This window comes from Cricetulus griseus, chromosome 3 (assembly GCF_003668045.3).
Source record: "Cricetulus griseus strain 17A/GY chromosome 3, alternate assembly CriGri-PICRH-1.0, whole genome shotgun sequence".
NCBI lineage: Eukaryota > Metazoa > Chordata > Mammalia > Rodentia > Cricetidae > Cricetulus > Cricetulus griseus.
The window spans coordinates 139,107,951-139,126,338 of record NC_048596.1 but is presented as its reverse complement, the minus strand read 5'-3'; the positions used below and the strand labels follow the sequence as shown (position 1 = coordinate 139,126,338).

The following is an 18,388-nucleotide window of genomic DNA, read 5'->3' as shown; positions in this document are numbered from 1 at the left end:
AGCTCAGGGTTCTTTGTGCTGATAGCAGCACCATAAAACTTGAATGACTGTCACATTATGAATGCTGACTGACTACCAAGTCAGAAGCGTGAGTGCCTTTTATTCTTACATCTTCCCATGTAGCCTAGAAAGAGTTTAAGAGATGAAACCATTATATTCATAAGTCCAGAGACCAGTCTGAACATGGGGATAGTGACAAGTCAAATAATTATAATGACCATTCATTTACAGGGGACAGCAATAAGCTGCCAAGGTATTAATTGGTTGTGAGAGACAACAAACTCTGTCTTTCTCTTAAAAACTAAAAAAGCCACCCCCCAAAAAAACCAAACAAACAAACAAAGAAACAAAGCAAAATATTATTTCTTTACTTCTGAGGTCAAAGTATGGGCAAATAGCCCAAATATAAATCCCCTTGAGAGCAATGCATTGAAATAGAAAGGTAGTTGGGTAGTCTGTCATTTTCTGTATTAGTTACTTCTCTCATTTCTGTAATAAACACCTGGTAGGAGCAATGTGAGGGAGACAGTTGCTTTAGGCCCATGGCAGCAGGAACAGGATAGCTGGTCATGTTGCATCCACTGTCAGGAAGGGCAGAGAAGACTGTTGGTGCTGCTTTCTGCCCTTTTCATTTTATTCAGGCTGTGAGTGCAGGCCATGGGGTGGTACCAGCCACACTCAAGAAGGGTCTCCCCCAACTCAGTTAAACATCTCTAGAAAGCCCCCACAGACATCCAGGGGTGTGTCTCCTAGGTAATTCTAAATCCAGTCATGTTGACATTAGAGATGAGCTGTCTCTCTTTTTCTTATACTTTCCCCCATGTTCAATTCTATAAGTAGACCTTGTCTACTTTAGAGAGATGAGTAAATTGCACAGTAGAGACCCCTCTTACCATGAAGACACTAGAGAGCCATGAGACTCATACAATGAATGGAAATCCTGACAAATACATCCCTGACCAAAGCTTCAATCTTGAATTTATGAAGAACTACAAAGCAGTAATTTCCTGGCTTAAAGTAAAAGTGCTTTTTAGCTGGATAGAGCAATTACTTTAAATTCTGGAATACTTAATAGTCTCAAAAGCATGATTTCTATGAGTAAAGTAGTTTTAACCAAGCTTAAGCCAATGATCAAAGTGATGAATTAGGAGACCTTGTTTTATTTTTTCTGTAATGAAATTGATCATCCAAATTCTTTTTTAGTACTGTTTTTATTTTTTATTTATTTATTTTTTATATTTATGTATGTATGTATTTTATTTATTTATTTAATTTGGTTTTTTCGAGACAGGGTTTCTCTGTAGATTTGGAGCCTATCCTGGAACTCATTCTGTAGACCAGGCTGGCCTCGAACTCACAGAGCTCCACCTGTGTCTGCCTGCTGAGTGGATCATCCAAATTCTTATACCAAAGTATATCGTTTGACAAATAATGGTTCAGATGAGAACAGCAAGACTATATGCGATGGATTATAAAGAGTTAATGCGTTTTCTCCTGAAGAAAACTGCAGAAGCCTCAGATTCCTTCATATGTGTTTAGCACCATTACTTTCCAGCCGAGCAAACAGAGACCGTAAAGCAGTGTTGCAGGTATCCAGGTGATCTGTGGCTGGCTGGCCAGGCCAGGCTTCTACCCAACTCTCGGGGTGGCAGCGCCTTTGCCTCTTTTGAAAGGACTTGTTTTTGCCGGTGATCTTAGGTCTGGCTCTTTTGAGCAGAAGACACTCTTTCACTGTTTTCTTCTTTGTTTCTTGTTTTTATTCCTATTTTACTTAATTTTTTCTTAGAATTTTGTACGTGAGCACAACATTTACTTCATTGCCACCCCTCCCTCTCTTCTTCCAACTCCTCAAATTCATGACCTCTTCATTATTGTTACATGCATATATATACATGCACATACACAAAACCCAAACCAACAATGGCAACACCAAAACCCCTACTGATCCACTAAGTGCTGCTCCTATATTTAGGGATGACTAGTTAGGACTGAGTAACCCATTAGGGAGTTCATCACTGAAGAAAATTGATTCTTTCTCTTTCCTCTGTCACTGATTGCCTTTAGCTCTTCGTTTATGGGTGAGGGCTTGTAAGATGTCTCTCATCACCACTGGCATGTCCACTGGTGTTGTCATTATGCAGGTCTTGTTTAGGATTCCATACTGTTGAGATGTAATGGGTGCAACTTCCTTTTCATGTCTAGAAGACACTTGTTTTGCAGCAGGCGTCTTGGTGCTCCAGCTTCCAGCCTTCCCACCTTCTCTTTTCCAGTTTCCCCTGTGTCTCCTGTGTAAGGATTGCATTGCAGATGTATCATTTGGGGCCGAATACCCCACAGTCACTTATTCTCTGCAGTTTGATGAGTTGGTGTCTCTGTAATGGTCTCCATTTATTGCAAAAAGAAACTTCTTTGATTAGAAGTGATTTATCTGTGAGTATAAGGGTTAAGTATTTAGAATAGCTAGAAATTACAGTGGTTTAGAAAAGTGTCAGTAGGTTATCCTCTAGTGTCTATGGCCTCTCCTGCCACTGATAGTTGATGAGTCTCAAGAACCACACACATTTTCTCTACCTAAGTGTTCTTTGAACTCTTCTTGGGTTGATGGTCTTCGATTAGGCCCATGATGAATCTTGAGTTGCGACCTCAGCTAAGGGAAGAGCTGGTTATCATCCTCTGAGGTGATGATGATTTTAGCTTTCTTGAGTTGAGACCTCAGCTAAGGGAAGAGCTGGTTATCATCCTCTGAGGTGATGATGATTTTAGCTCACACTCCAAGGGTGTGCACCGTCAAAGCCTTTTGTTTATATGTCATGTCACCCTCTGGTGGACCATACTCCTGTTTCATGAGGTAGATCTTTCTTAGGCATAGATACTGTAAAACTAAGTGCTGGGGGAGATTTCTTGTTCATTGCTTGGTTTATATAGACTATGGGGCTGCCAGAAAGAGAGAGAGAGAGAGAGAGAGAGAGAGAGAGAGAGAGAGAGAGAGAGAGAGAGAGAGAAGATTGGAGAAGAAAGAGAGAGAGAGAAGATTGGAGAAGAAAAAGGAAGAAAATAGCGGGGAGGAGGGAGAGGGAGAGCTAGAAGGCCCTGGCCTTTGGTATAGGAATTAGTGATAAACATGTTGTTTTTTATGACTGTATAATAAATATCACACATGTAAGCTACTAAACACTACACAAACATGATCTCACACTTTCTATGCCCTACAGGGATTAGCTGGATCCTCTGCTCTTAGTCTTGCCAGGCAGAAAATACGAGCTGACCTCACATAGAAGGTTCCAAGGCTTCTGCATTTAAGAAAAGGTATTCTTGTCCACCTCCTCCCATTGAGTAGGTTTGGACTATGATTAGAATGATCCCACAAAAACTTGCAAGGAAATTTAATCCTTACTGTAAGAGACTCAGAGGCGAGACACTGAATTCTCCCACAGATTAAGGAACTACTGGGTTGTCTCTAGACTGTCTTTCACAAAATCTGGTTTGGCTCTAGTCCTTGGATCCCCTTTCTGTTATACCCTGTGCTGGCTTGTATGTCTGCAGATGTGCTACTTGTCCTTCACCAGACACTGCCCATTGGCCTTGAACCTCCTCCTTTCCACAGCCATGAACTGAAACCTTTGTGGTTTATGTATTATCCAGTCTAAGATATTCACTCATAGCAACAACAACAACAAAAATGATTAAGAAAGTCTAAGGTATCAGATTCTCATGCTGGCTGGCGAGTGAGAGCTGCACCCTTAGGTCCTGGCCATGTGGCCCCTTCTTTGTCATCCGTATACATCCTTGTCTCTGACATCAGGCATAGATTCACAATACTCATATATCTAGATCCACCTCCCATTGGAAGCTGCCCCATGGGTCAGCTTACAACACAATGATTGGTTACTGGCTTCCATGGGTGTAACTGACTCCAGCCCATTTGTAGAATGATCCTGTATAACCAGTGTTACCAGGTTAGGGTCATCTTGGAATCTTCTGCCATATAGAGGTAGCATCTGTCCTTAAAAAGAATTCACTATGGTATTCTTTTTAAAAAAGTGTCACTTCTAAACTTCCTATAAGGTCATCTACTGTGTTGAGGACTATAGTTTCTGTAAGCCCCCTACTACTTATTTAATTTTCTTTTTCTTTTTGTGGGTTAGGATCAAACCCAGGACCACATGCATGCTTGACACATTCTTTACCACTGAGCTATATCACCAGTCCAGCTCTGTGGCTGGTTCCTGGAAAGAGTGGCTTTTCCTGGGGAGACTAGATTGAAGCTATCTGTAGAGATTGAGTACTAGGACCTCTGGGACATTTGCTGTGGAGAAAAATGGTGGAATGTGTAGCTACTTGAGCACTGAACACAGAAGCGTGAGGAATGTGGAAGTAGACCTAAGTAGGTCACCAGGTCAAAGCCTCAAGAAGAGTACTCCTAAGAGGCCCAGGTGCCATCAGATGGATTGACTTCTGCTTTCTCTGTAGTGCTTTCCCTGTGCCGTGGTATGGAGCCTGTAGAGCACAAATGTGGATAAAACACACAGTGTGTTGCCTCCACCCAACCTGCCTCTTCTGCCCACCCTTTTCTGGCAATTCAGCCTGTGAACTGTTCCCAATTAGAGAATCGGGATTCAAGGTCATGAGGGAGGTAGTCACCCAATGCCTAACAGTGGGGGTTGTTTTCACACACAGGCATCATCAGGCCATCTTGTTCTTGCGGGACCTTTGTAGTGGCCCACCTATAGTTACAAAGACTTAGGCTGATCACTCCATGTGGTATCTTGATGCATTCAAGAGACAGAAACAGTGACCATAGGTGGGTGAATCTGATGACAAAGGAATCAGCACACTGCTTTATAGTAAATATTATTTATAACCAGATGTGTGCTTTAAAATGATCACAGAGAGGTTGGAGGTTTAGCTCAGTAGACAAGCATCTGTGGGCTTGGTTCCCCAGCACTAGGGTAAGAGAATAAAAGCAGGTAGTGGAGAAAACAGACAAGCCAGCAACATCATCACTTACCATCTAATATCATATCCTGCGTATGGTTACCTCTGGTGTGCTAAAGCAGCTTGCAGCACAGCAGCTTTGTTTGTGGCAACATCGCAGCAGACCTGAAGTTATACACTACACCGTGGCACTACAACAGCTCTCATGTCATTATGTGATGGTATCCGTTTAGCACACTGTTGCAGAAGTCTGGCATTGAGCTGAGCTTGTTGCAATAATGATGTGCTGTATTAATCAATGTGCTGCAGTAGCCAGGTATCTAGAGCTGGGTCCTCAGGAGGCTTCTTTATAGTGCCCCTATTGGTTAGCTCTGACGGGGAGTTTCCTTCGGTATGCACATGCCCCTCTCTATTACTGTTCTAAATAAAAGCGAGCTCTAATGGGGAGGCAAAGCTAAGCTCTCTGAATTTGTATACTGTGTACAAACTCAAAAAAGATGATACCTCTGAGCTTTTCCGCTTCCTATCCTGGAATGGGTCCCAAGACCCCCAATCTGGGGGTTCCATTGGATCAAAGCCTTACCCATGGACCTGAGGACATTTACTGCCATTCTCTGTGGTGGAAAATGTCTTTAAATTGCTTTGCACTTTCTGTAGAAACCCAGTAATAGTGTTGATGAAGAAGGGAAATTAAAGGCAAATACTTCTAATGATAATAAACTCAGGGTCTTACCTTTGGAAAAAGAATTGTAAATGCACTTAACATATTTAATTTATTTGATAACAAGGTCATATTTCTCCATGTTTAGAAGCAATCAGACTGGTAATTAACAAGTAAGAAAGGTGATGGAGTGTCCCTTCTGTGCCTTATCTCAGAGCTACCCATTTCTGGGGGTTTTGAGGGGGATCTTAGAGTTACCAGTGGGCCATATAGTTCCCTGGGCTAAACATAATAGGTCTACATGATCATTACAGTGGAACTAGATGGAAACACACTTTGCTGTGTGGGGTATGTGATCCACTATGTGGACTTGATTGCTACAGCCCACAAAGTACTCTCTAGTGCATGTGTCTGTCTCTTAGCATTTATATTCAAGGATAGAAGCTGCATTTAAATCTTACTTTTATTATAATGACCAGTGCTGTGCTTTGAACATATTTGGGTTGGTGGATCTTGAATTAGTAAAACACAAGAAAATAGAGGCTTAAAATGGAAGAAGGTTCAGGAGTGGTGGTGTGCACTTGCAGTTCCAGCTGCTTGAGTTTCTGAAGTAGGGTTCTTTGAGCTTGGAAGTTTGGGGCCAGTTTGGGCAACAGACAGACAGATGAGAGTACAGAGAAAGGAAAGAGAAGCCGGGGAGAAGCTGAAGGTGCCACTTGTAGCAGGCAGCCCTTGACGTTTGTGGGGATTTCCTCCAATCCAGTGTGGACTCTAAGACAGTTGAAAACATTCACAGTCAGCTATCTACACTCTATATTTAACATCCAAATGGCTAAACCCACCTTCAAGAAAGTGTTAAAACAACCTTTTTGTCCTATCAGACTTAGACTGCCCAAGGGGAGGCCTTGCCTTCTCCAAGGAGCAGATGGGAGGTGAGTGGGAGGAGAGGAGAGAAGGGGAAATGGGGATTGCAATATAAAAAAATGAACTTATAAAAATGGGGATGTTAAAAAATTCTACAATCCCCAATAAAAAGAAAGAACAAAACCCAAAACAACACAAAAAACGACCTTTGTGTTGGATTAATGGGTTTGTTTTTCCAGCAGTCATGTGAATGACCCAACCAGCAGGTTCTGAAAGCTGCTGAGGTTGGTGACTGTAGCTTGTGTCATGGGCTTCATCTTGATTAGGTAGGGAGGATGGATCTGGTTTCATACCCATTTTGCAGACCCAGAAGTGAAATATGGCATTGCTTAGCGATCATTTCTGGGCCTTGCAGGAGCACCAGTGCCAGCACTTTTCAGGACCCCATGTCTTTCTAAACCACTGCAATGTAAATCTAGTTTCACAGGGTTTAAATTTTTTTAATTATATTTTTTTATTTCAGGCAAATAAATGCAAAGTTTACCATTACAATTAAGTTACATTTTTTGAAACAAAACAAAATTGTGACACGCAATGGAACCTGCCATTGTAACTATTTTAAGTATATAATTTGCTGTGTCAGTTTTTTTTTTTTTTCCTACTCCAGCTGCTGGTAATTCTAATCTCTTCTCTATGTGTACCTATTCTAGGTCGTTCATGAGAGGAGGCATTATATAGTCTGTTTGTTAATCTTCACTTAACACAAGACCTTTAAGGTTCACCTGTGTTCTAGCTTTCTTTCCTACGTATTGGGTAATATTCCACTGCATGTGTGCTATATATGTCTGCCAATCCATCAGTCGGAGGAGGGGGTTGATTCCATGTTGTGGCTGATGTCATACATAATGAACATAGATGATCTGTTTGAACCTTTGCTTTCTATTCTTTGGGGCCACGGGTCTGGGAGTGGTTCTTTTAAATATTTTCTAGTGATGAAGCCATTGGTCTGTATAGTATCCATAGTGTTGAGTGCCACACCATTGTCTAGTGCCTGAACATTTTGTCAGCCCAGAAACAGCCCCCCTTCTCATTAAGCAGTCAGTTTTCATCTCCCTATCTTCCAACCACTGTAGCTTTGAATTCATATTCTGTCTCTATGGTTCTGTCTATTCTGGCCATTTCAAATAATTATATGTATATATAGCCTTAATGTTGTTTTTGAAAATAACTTTATTGTGAAAAAGTAGGCATAGCTTAATTGACCCTTAAATACTCACCAGCCAAATTCAGCATGGTTGGATCTTGCCAGTCACATTAATCCAAATCTCTCACTAGGGAGGAAAAGAAGTATGTGACTCGATACTGGAAAGAAATCCGAGTGGGCGACTTTGTCCGTCTTCACTGCAATGAGATCATACCTGCTGATGTTCTGCTGCTATCATCCAGTGACCCTGATGGGTTGTGCCACATCGAGACTGCTAACCTGGATGGAGAGACGAACCTGAAGCGACGACAAGTGGTCCGAGGCTTCTCGGAGCTTGTAAGTAATCTGCATTCCCAGGGCACCACCAGTAACTGTCTCCCTTCAAGCCTGGGTTATTGGGCTGGACCACTTTTCCTAGTAGACAGAAACTGAGGGTCTGAGAGCATCTTCGTGCCTCAGCCTGTGGTCAGCCTGCTCCCACAGGGATGGGGCTCTTTCTGATGGTGATTTGTAGTGTACACTTAGTGAGTTTCTCAGAAGGATATTTACTTTGAAGAATTGTTGAGTTAATATTCTGAAACAGTCAACATTTACTGAGTCAGTGTCCGAGGTCACTAAATAGCAGCATAGCAGAGTCACAGCCTGTTCCCATGTAGGTTGGGAACATTGTCTCCTTAAGTGACCTTCTCAGTTCAGCCTTAGGGCTTCCAAAGTTGAATTCTGCCTCAGATGTGTGAACCAACAACTTAAGTTGAGTGAGCAGTAGGAAAGGAGGCAGGGAGGTTTTACCCACAAACAGGCTAGGAAATGCTGAGTCCCCAAGGGGCTTTCGCATAGGTGTTCTTCAAAAAGGGTTTCCTCTTCTGAGTCTGTAGAGGCATTCAATGCTAATACCAGGTGAAATAATGAGACAAAAGTCCACAAGTCCCCAGATGTCAGGAAATGTCTACGAGGAAGTGGGTAAGCCTCCTCCTGACCCCACCTACTTTATCCTGCATTTCTTATCTGAGTCACTCTTTCAGGTCTGGCCATTGAATGCACTGAGGATGGCCCAAGGGAGTGAGTCCCAGCATTTGAGGGAGGAAGTCACTGGGGATTTCTTCTGAGCCATCCTACCCACTTCCCAATAGAGTTCTTTGGGGGCTAAGAATCAGGGTCCACAGGGCTGGCTTTAGCAACTGGCTTGGTTTGATAGTTTATGGACCCACATGAGCATACTGCAGGCATTGTGGGTGAAGTGATTCCTTGATCAGGATCCCTGAGTGCATAGGAGCCCTGGCTCCCACTCTTGCAGTGTTCTGCTATTCACCTCACTCAGCATCACCGTCCCTGCCACAGATGCCCCTTCACACTCCTAGAAGGCCATGAAGGGAGATTAATGCTGAGACCTGTGGCTGGAGGTTTCGAGGCAGCTGCCTCCACGGATGCCACTTTCTTACAAGTCTGTGCCTTACGGTATTACTTACTGTCTTGCCCTTTTCTGTTTCCATCATAATTTCCTCATTTATCTTTGACTTAGGAAAACAAACAAACTAACAAAAAACTGATTTTCTACCAAATATTTTTTGTGGAACTGTAGAGACATAATTTAAAAATTACTTGTATGTAGTGGTGTATGTTTATAATCCAAACTGGCCTAGAAACTGAGGCAGAGGATGGAAAGCTCAAAGCCCAGGTGGGCTATGTAAAAAGACACTGCTAAAAACAAACAAACAAACAAACAACTTAATATATATGTGTGAACATGCAAAGTACCACATATGTGTATATATTTACACTTATATGAACATTTGTTTGTTTAAATGAAGTACTCTCGTTCCAGGCCAGGAAAGCTACAAAGCTTGTTTGTTAAGGGCTCCATGCAATTTCTGACCTTGCCTGATGATTATGCTTTCCTGAATTTGGTAGTTGTGTGTATCCACATGCAGGGCAGTGTCTTAAATAAGTCTTGGCAGTCAGTCTTATATGTAGGTTTTTCACCTGGCCCATTGTGTCCCAAAACATGAAACCTCTGCCTTGTCTCCAGGAAACCAGTAGGTGGATGGGTGAGCTAACACTGAAGCATTGATAGCTGCAAGGGACACAAGTCCCCTTCCAATTCTTACCAGGAGGCAGGAAGAGGTGGGATGGGATACAAAGACTAGCATACAAGTACCGAACTGTGTGGAGGATGAGGCAAACCTAAGTGAACGTGTGTGAGTATCTCAGGTTGAGGGAAAGATGATGATATGCAGAATCAGGGGTAGAGTGTCCATATTTGGTTCCGTGGGAGTGATCACCACAAGACTGACTCCTTAGCTAACTTCCAAGAGTTTATTCATTTCATATTGTTCACTCTTCCAATTCTGAACTTACCTACTCCCCCACCCCCCATTTCTCAAATAGCAACCATGACACTTCATAGCTTCATCATGCTTTGTTTAAATCAGCCAGGTGTAAGTGGGATGCTTAAGATTCAAAGATGGAGTGACGGCTAATCTTGGTAACCTGGAATTTAGAATCACCATGTGTCTGTGAGGGATTATGTGGTTCATTGAAGTCGGAGACCCACCTTCACTATGGACAATAGTATCTTATGGCCTGAGATTCTAGAATGAATAGAAACGAGAAAGCAAACTGAGCACAGGCATCCATCATGCTCTGCTTCCTGACTGTGGATACAGCATGACCAGCTGCCTCACGTGTCTGTTGTCATGAGTGTCATGGTAGATTGTATCCGTAGCAGTTCAGGAATAAACCCTCAAGCTGCTTTCTATCTGGTGTTTGGTCACAGCAGGAAAACTAACAAGCAAAAAGTGTTTTCTATCACTCTCTAGGGCAGTGGTTCTCAACTTGTAGGTTTAGACCCATTTGGCAAACCTCTATCTCCAAAAATATTTGGAGCAATAGCAAAATTAGAGCTATGAAGTAATTTTGTAAAAATGAAATAATTTTATGGTTGGGTGAAGATGGAGATTTTTCTGTCCAGCCAGGTCCCACAGCTGCATCAGCCCCAAATAAACATACGGGCACTATAAAAATCATTTAACTGTTGGCCGATGGCTAGGACTTCTTACTGGCTATCTCTCTCTTAATTATTAACCCATTTCTATAAATCTATGTATTTCCATGAGGTCTTGGCTTACCGGAGAACGCCCTGGACCTGTTACTCCCTTGTGGTCTACATGGTGTCCTTTCTGCCTACCTTTCTCATAATTCTCCTTATCTCCTAGTCCTCCTATCTTCCTGCCTCTACTGGCTATTGGCCAAGCAGTGTTTTATTCATCAACCAATAAGAGAAACATATATACAGAAGGGTATCCCCCATCAGTTGGGGGTCACCACAACATGAGGAACTGTATTAAAGGGTGGCAGCATTAGGAAGGTTGAGAACCACTGCTCTCAGGAGACCTGAGGAAGCAAATAGAACTGAGTCATAATCTAGACAGATTGGGTCAGACTAAAAGCTAAATAACGCTGACTTTCCAGGAAAAGTTTCTTTGATAACAACAAAATTCTTCAAGATGTACGCACATTTTGATTCTCACATTGATGCGTTTTTCACCTTCAGAATTACTGCTTAGGTACTATAATTCTGAAATTTGTGTATTTATTTTCCACAAATGCCCAACAACTGACAAACCAAGCCTCTAAGGCAGCATTACAATGTAAGTTCTATTTTAGGGGTGTTTTGTTTTTGTTTTTGTTTCTGTTTTTTTTTTTCTATTAAGCATTAGAAAGATGAAGAATGGACCAGGGTTTGGATCCTGATTCATGTGAGATTCAAAGTAATGTTTTACCAGTTTGGTAGATGGTCAGTTGGAAGGAGTAGAGTGCAGGAAAACTTAAGTTAGAAGTAATTTTCATATCTGTGTTTCTTTAAGAATAACAGGTGGCAGGGGATAACTGTGTCATCAGAGTCTAGTCAGGAGATAAATCACACATGACTACATCAGAGCAAGCCTATCAAGGATTGTTATGTGTTCTTGTGGTGCTAGTAAGGGAACACAGGGTGCCCCAGCTACACATCCAGCACAGATGTGAAATGAGGTAGTAAAGACTGGCGGCTGGGTAGCAGTTGCAAACAGTAGGTCTAAGATGGTCACAGCCTTCTGTTCAGGAGACTGCCATGGGCTTATGGTGGGGGACTACTAAGGGACTGTAATGTAAGAACTTGCTGGATGACTACTACTACCGAGGGTCATTGAGAGCTGCCAAGCTTGGGAATTTGCTGGATACCAGGGTAGCCAGGGATGCTAAACTCTATGTGTTGCTCAGGTGGACAGCCCTGGCAGCTGCAGCAGGCCATACTCAAGATGGATAGATGTAGACAGTTACCCCACAGAGCCCAAGCCTGTGAGTATAGGTGGCAAGGTGAGGTTGTAAGGAGAAGCAGCCTCGCCTGGGACAAAGCCTACACAGTTTTTGCTTTTTGTTACCCTGAACTCTGAATCATGAAGAAAGTGTGGCTAAGTCCTGGGGAAACTTGGAATGGGCTGAATAGTTGGGACACACACACACACACACACACACACACACACACACACACACACACACACACACACACACACACACACACACACACTCCCTTCCTCCTCTGGAGGCAGTCCTTTATTCCTCCACCTTCCGCCAGCGCCCTCTACTGACAAGATAGAAGTTAGCACCTCTCCTACATATTCTCAGACATCATGGATGTTTAGAGGCAGTATGAGAGAGAGAGTGGCTCATGCAATGCCAGGCCTAGTAAGATAAGAAAACAGGACCAACCCATGTCCACCTGCTGATGCTTCTGTTAAGGCCTGAGGTTGGAGAGTGCTCATCCTCAGCTGTCAAGGGATGCTTCCAGAAACAGAGGCTTGAACCTAATCTGAAGGCAAGAATGAAGGTTGGTAAACTATACAATCCCCGGGTGGTGGAAATGTGCTTATTTAATGAAGAGTATTGGATAAAACTGTGCATAGTTGAAGGGCTATAAGACAGATCGGAGGTGATGGGCATATCCCACCCAGACCTGATATAAGGATGAGGATCCAGGCTGGGTGGATGGCTCCACCATAAAGCCTCAGTCAAAGGCAACTTGGAGCTTTTGACTTAAAAGGAAAGGTTTGGTTTAAAGCTTGGAGTTGAATGATAGCATCCAAGAATACAGGAAGGATTCCCAGTGCTAGACATTGCATTCAGAGTTGTAAGTCACATTTATTCTGCTCTCTTAGATGCTAGATCATAACATGCCTTTACAATTGAAGTACAGCAAACATTATTTAAAAAAATAAATCCTATGAAATAATGATTATCCCATTGTGTTACCAGTGTGAAATAGATAAGGCAAAGACAAATGTTCTGCCTGCCATCTTCCAGCCTGCTAGTCTAGGTGGTGCCTGGAGTAAGGGAGTTCTGCCTGAACTGTCAGGAGGAAGTTAAAAAGGTCCAGGTTTTGCCTGTGTTCAGACAGACATTCATACAGACCTGCAGGTTTGTCCTGAAGCTGTGTCTGATCCTCCATGGCCCAGGCATGGAAGTCTAGCTCACTGGTAATATTTGCATGGGCAGTTCCACAGGCATTTTCTAAGCATCTCAACTGATATACAACACTCACCTTTGCAAATTTGGGTTCATTCAACAAATATTTATTGAGCATCTGTTAGGCATCAAAGCCACATTAATCAAAACTGAAGCATTTTCTTCTCCTGGTGCTCATATCATCTCTGTAAATAAGTGAACTGGGTGTAAGGTTGAAATAGTAAGTGGGAGAGGTGAATAAGAAAACAGAAGGAGGGTGGGTGAAACACCAGGTGGGCGTTGGAGTTTCAGTTGATGGTGACAGGCAGAGGGCATGCCAGTATTCCTCAGGGCTGGGTCTCCGTTGGAGAAAAGCCTCTCCATGCATGGTTTCTTCATCAGTTGAGTTACTGAAGGAATGTGTTCTGATGGTTTTTCTTGAGTGATTCTGTCCCTGTTGACACTTAGCTTCTACTTAAGAGTGTGAGTGCATATGTTTTTTCGTGTGTCTGTACACAAGAATGTGTGTGCATAAGGATATCTAAATAGGAGTAATACAAGTAATATCTTGCTTCATTGGCAGGTAATTTTGCATTACTTTGTATTTCATTTCAATTGTTTTTTGTTTGTTTTGTTTTTGTTTTTGAGACAGGATCTTAGGATCTTGCTATGTAGCTCAGGTTGACTCCAATCTATGATCTTCCTGCTTCCACTTCTTGTAGTGCTGGGTTGCAGGCAAGTAACAGCACACCTGATTGTATTACTTTTAAATTTACAGAATTTGATTTCTGTAGTTTCCTGCACTGATAACATTGTGTTCCAGAACCAGTGGATTTCTCAGATAATGTTCTAAGGAACAGTGCCTCCGGTCTTGTCATTGACATGGCTGTGAGTACAGGCCTTAGGTCAGTGTGCCCAGATTGTTTGTTCATCCACTCCAGAGTGGACTAAAGAACACTTTATTCCTTGTTGAAGGGCCAACCTGGTGTCATTTGTCTCCCAGTTGTTTTGTGAGCAGAGTGCCCAATAGGCTGAAACTTCTCTGGGTCTACAGAACATAGCAGAACACTGCTTTTTTGGTGAGAGCCATTCTTTTTCTGAGTTCTACAAGCCTACCTCTGCATTTCACCACATGGTTCTGTTTAGTTTGCATGTGGCCTCCAAAAGTAAAGTTATGTTTTAGTCTTCATTTTGCTAACAGTGCGTCTCAGACTCTTACCCATCCATAAGGTAGAGGAGCTGGAAACAGTGAGATGCAGGGGTACATTTTTCTTACTTGATAACAGGAATGTAAACTAGATCTTCAAAGCTATGAAACTGACTTCAGAAAACAGTCACCTACTAGAGTGTGGATGGAACCATAATTTCTGAGATCAAAATTGGATCTAATGGTGAAATTTCAATAAATTCAGAGCCTTTAGCTTTATTTATTATGCTAATGAGTGACGCAAGTGCTCAAAGTGACTTAAGACCTCTTGAGAGTCTTAACCAAGCTGAGACTGGGAAAAAAACCAAACTTCTCTAGCCCATCAGATCCAGGAAAACAGTGTTTAGTCACTTAGTGTACATGTCAGAAAGCTGTACTCACCTCTGTTCCTCACCTACAAAAGGCCAAGAAATGTGTGTGTCACTGGACTGTGATGAAAAATTGTCCCTCCCCTGGGCTCCAAAGATCAGTTACTTCAGTTACTTAGAGGTGCCAAGACAAAGCCAGGAACTGGTCCAGAGACATTTGAAGATATTCTCTCTCTCTCTCTCTCTCTCTCTCTCTCTCTCTCTCTCTCTCTCTCTCTCCACTTTCTCTATTCTTTAAACCCTCTCTTTCCTTTCCTTTGTTTAGTGGGTACTTAAGAGTGTATGAAGCTGTGTGATCAACAGCCAGCAATCTAATGAACCTCCCACCCCAAAGATTCAACTAAGCAAAAATATCTAATTTAAACTTTGAGTTGAAATAACAAATAATTCTTAATCACCTAGACTGACTGACTTTCATCAGTGGCACCTGTCATGGGCCGAAAGTAAGCCTTTCATTTGTGTGGCAAGAAGGGCTAACTTAGGTCAACTTCAAAGGCTTACAGATCTACATTTGTTTTGGACGAAACCTCAAATAGCTGGTTACTTTGCTCATCCGGCCTTTATCAAGCATGAGAAGCCTTGACCACCAGGCAGGAAATTCTCCAGGACAGATGCTGAAGCCTGTCTTTGCCTTGGCTCAGGCAGACCCCCTGCACTGTGGACTATTGTCATTTCACGTGCACAGGCTGGAAAGGGGTTATGCCAGGTCAGGTTCTGAGGCTAAAATCAGACTGTCTCTCCCAGCATCAAAATCAGAAGGTCCCCCACTTTGGGGGCATAAGGGAAAGAGAGTGCCATCCTTAGCAACATAGTGACTAGCCTGGGATCCTTTTCTTTCACTGAAACAAATGTTTGAGATAACCCACTGAAGAGACAAACTAGCTTATAGTTTGGGAGGTGTCAGTCTGTGACCTGGTGGTTCAGCAGATGTGGTGGGAGCAAAGACTGAGCAAAATCACTCACCTGTGTCCGGGAAGGAAAGAGGTCTGAAGGAGTTGGTAGTCCCATTTTTTTCCCAGTGACCTAACTCCTTCCCACTGGCCCAGAATCTTAAGAGATTCTATCCGGTCCTAATGGCACCATGTAGGAGACCACGACAATAGCATTTAGGGGATACTTGCTTACCGTGTACATTGTGGGATCATATTGTGGAGTGGCAGGATCCCTTCAGCCTCCAGCGGTACCAACTATATTCTCTTCACCCTCTGTGTGTTGCGCCATTTTCCAAGTATTCACTGGCTTTTCATTTTCAATATAAGAAAATAGACTTGGGGGAATCCCGAAGAAGAGAAGGAGAAGGGACTGTGGGAGCCATGAGTGTCAAGGACACCACAGGAAAGCTCACAGAGTTAACTAGTCTGGGCTCATGGGGGCTTGTAAGAGACTGTGCTGACGGCTAAGGAGCCTGCATGGAACTGACCTAGGTTCTTTGCGTATATGTTGCAGTTGTGTGGCTCGGTCTTGTGGGACTCTTGGTGGTGGGAGCAAGGGCTGTCTGACTCTTTTGCAAGCTTTTGGAATCCTATTCCTTATTCTGATCACCTTGCCAAGCTTTGATGCGTGGGGAGGTGCTTAGTCTTGCTGCATCTTGATATGCCCTGCTTTGTTGATGCTCATGGGAGATCCACCCTTTCCTAAGGAAAAATGCAGGAGGAGTGGATTGGGGGTGGGAACAGAGGGGGTTGGGAGGGGACTGGGAGAAAAAGAGGGGGAAACTGCAACCTGGATATAAAATAGCTTATTAAGAATGAGATGAAATTATAAAAAAGAAAAAAAGAAGATAGAAAATACTTTTCATACAATGTATTCTAGTTATGGTTCTCCTCCCCCTATTTCTCTCAATTCCTCCCCACTTTCCCTCCGACCCAGACCCACACCCTTTCTGTCTCTGGGTAGAAAACAAACAGGAATCTAAAGAACAATAATAAAACACAGTAAGCTGAAACAAAACCAAACAGATTTGAATGAGACAAAACAAACAGGAGAAAAAGACCCAAAGAACAAGCACAAAAACCACATATAGATGCAGAGACACACACCCAGGAATCCCACATGTACACAAAATGGGAAACCATAATCTATAAATGTAAATATATAGATGTAAGGTTTTTTAAAAAAGATGCCATGACTCAGCATTATGAGACAAAGAATCTCCAAAGATGGCACCGTCTTTCCCATTATTTGGTGATATCATTTAGATTGCCTCCATATGTATATTTATACTTAAAAAAAAAAGCTTCTACTGTATTCGGTTTCCATATGGCCCCATGGCCCCTCAAATGGCCCTTTGTTTTAGTTGCCCCTCCCTGTTTTTCCCCTTGCTCCCTCTTCCCTCTCCCTCGTTATTTGATTGTTCCATTCTAACCCTCACCCCTCCAGTCCATCCTTAGCTATCTATTCTACTTCTTCCTAGGGAGATCCAGGCCTCCCCTCTAGTTCCTTACTTTATCCCTAACCTCTGTGGTTATATGGATTTTAGTTTGCTTATTAATGACTCGACAGCTAACATCCACATTTAAGAGAATACATACCATATTTATCTTTCTGAGTCTGGGTTTCTTCACTCATATTTTTTTTCTAGTTACTTCCATTTATCTGTGAATTTCATTCTTTAACAACTGAGTAACATTCTCCTATGTAAATGTTCATTCATCTATTGATGGGTGGCTAGTTTGCTTCCAATTTTTGGCTATTATGAATAGAGCCACAATGAACATAGTTGAGTGAGTACCTTTGTAGTAAGATGAAGGCTCCTTTGGGTATATACCAGCAGTGAATAGGGATTCTCCTGACTCCAAATCATTGACAATATGACTTGCCATTTGTTTTATTGATCTTGTCCATTCTGACCAAGATAGTATAATATGGAATCTCAAACTAGTTTTGATTAGATTTCCCTGATGACTAAAGATGCTGAACATTTCATTTAGCGCTTCTCAAGTCATTTGAGTTTTTTCTTCTGAGAACTCTCTGTGTAGATCTGTACACCACTCTTAAATTCGGTTATTTGTTTTCTTGATGTCCAGTTTTTGAGTTCTTTATGTATTTTGGATACTAGTCTTCTATCAGATATGGAGTTGGTTTAAAAAAAAAAAAAGGTGTAGCCTGCACCTTTGTCTGAATGATGGTGTCCTTTGCTGTGCAGAAGCTTTTCAGTTTTATGAACCTATTGTTGATCTTAGTGCTTATGCTAGTGGTGTTCTGTTCAGGAAGTATTTTCCTTACCAATGAGTTCAGGAGTATTCTCCACTTTCTCTTCTATCAGATTCAGTGTGTCTGGCCTTATGTTGAAGCATTTGATCCATTTGGAGTTGAGTTTTGTGTTAAGATTGTGTCTATTTGGATTCTTTTACAAGCAAATGCCCAGTTTGATCAGCACCATTTGTTGAAAATGCTGCTGCTGCTTTTGTTTTTTCAGTGTGTATTTCTGACTTCTTTATTGAAAAAAAATAGGTGTCCATAGGTATGTGGAAGTATGCCTGGGTCTTCAATTGAATCTCATTGATCGTTGTGTCTTTTTTGTGCCAATACTACACTGTTTTTATTAGTATAGATGTGTATTAAAATTTGAGGTCAGGGATGGTGATATTTCTCTCAGTTGTCAACATCTCTAAGAAAGGATTTATTTTCTTGTCCTGTGACGGCACAGTTGTACTGGGGTGTCAATCTGG

At 42.2% G+C, this 18,388-nt stretch overlaps 1 protein-coding gene across 1 annotated transcript in view; it reads left to right on the top strand.

Moving 5' to 3' along the window:
- The window catches only part of Atp10a (ATPase phospholipid transporting 10A (putative)), a 166,401-nt gene that overhangs the window by 65,978 nt on the left and 82,035 nt on the right, over window positions 1–18,388 (top strand). Inside the window, exon 3 of the mRNA XM_027404730.1 lies at window positions 7,796–8,000. Within this exon, the coding sequence (XP_027260531.1) occupies window positions 7,796–8,000 (205 nt within the window). The remainder of the gene's footprint in view (window positions 1–7,795; window positions 8,001–18,388) is intronic.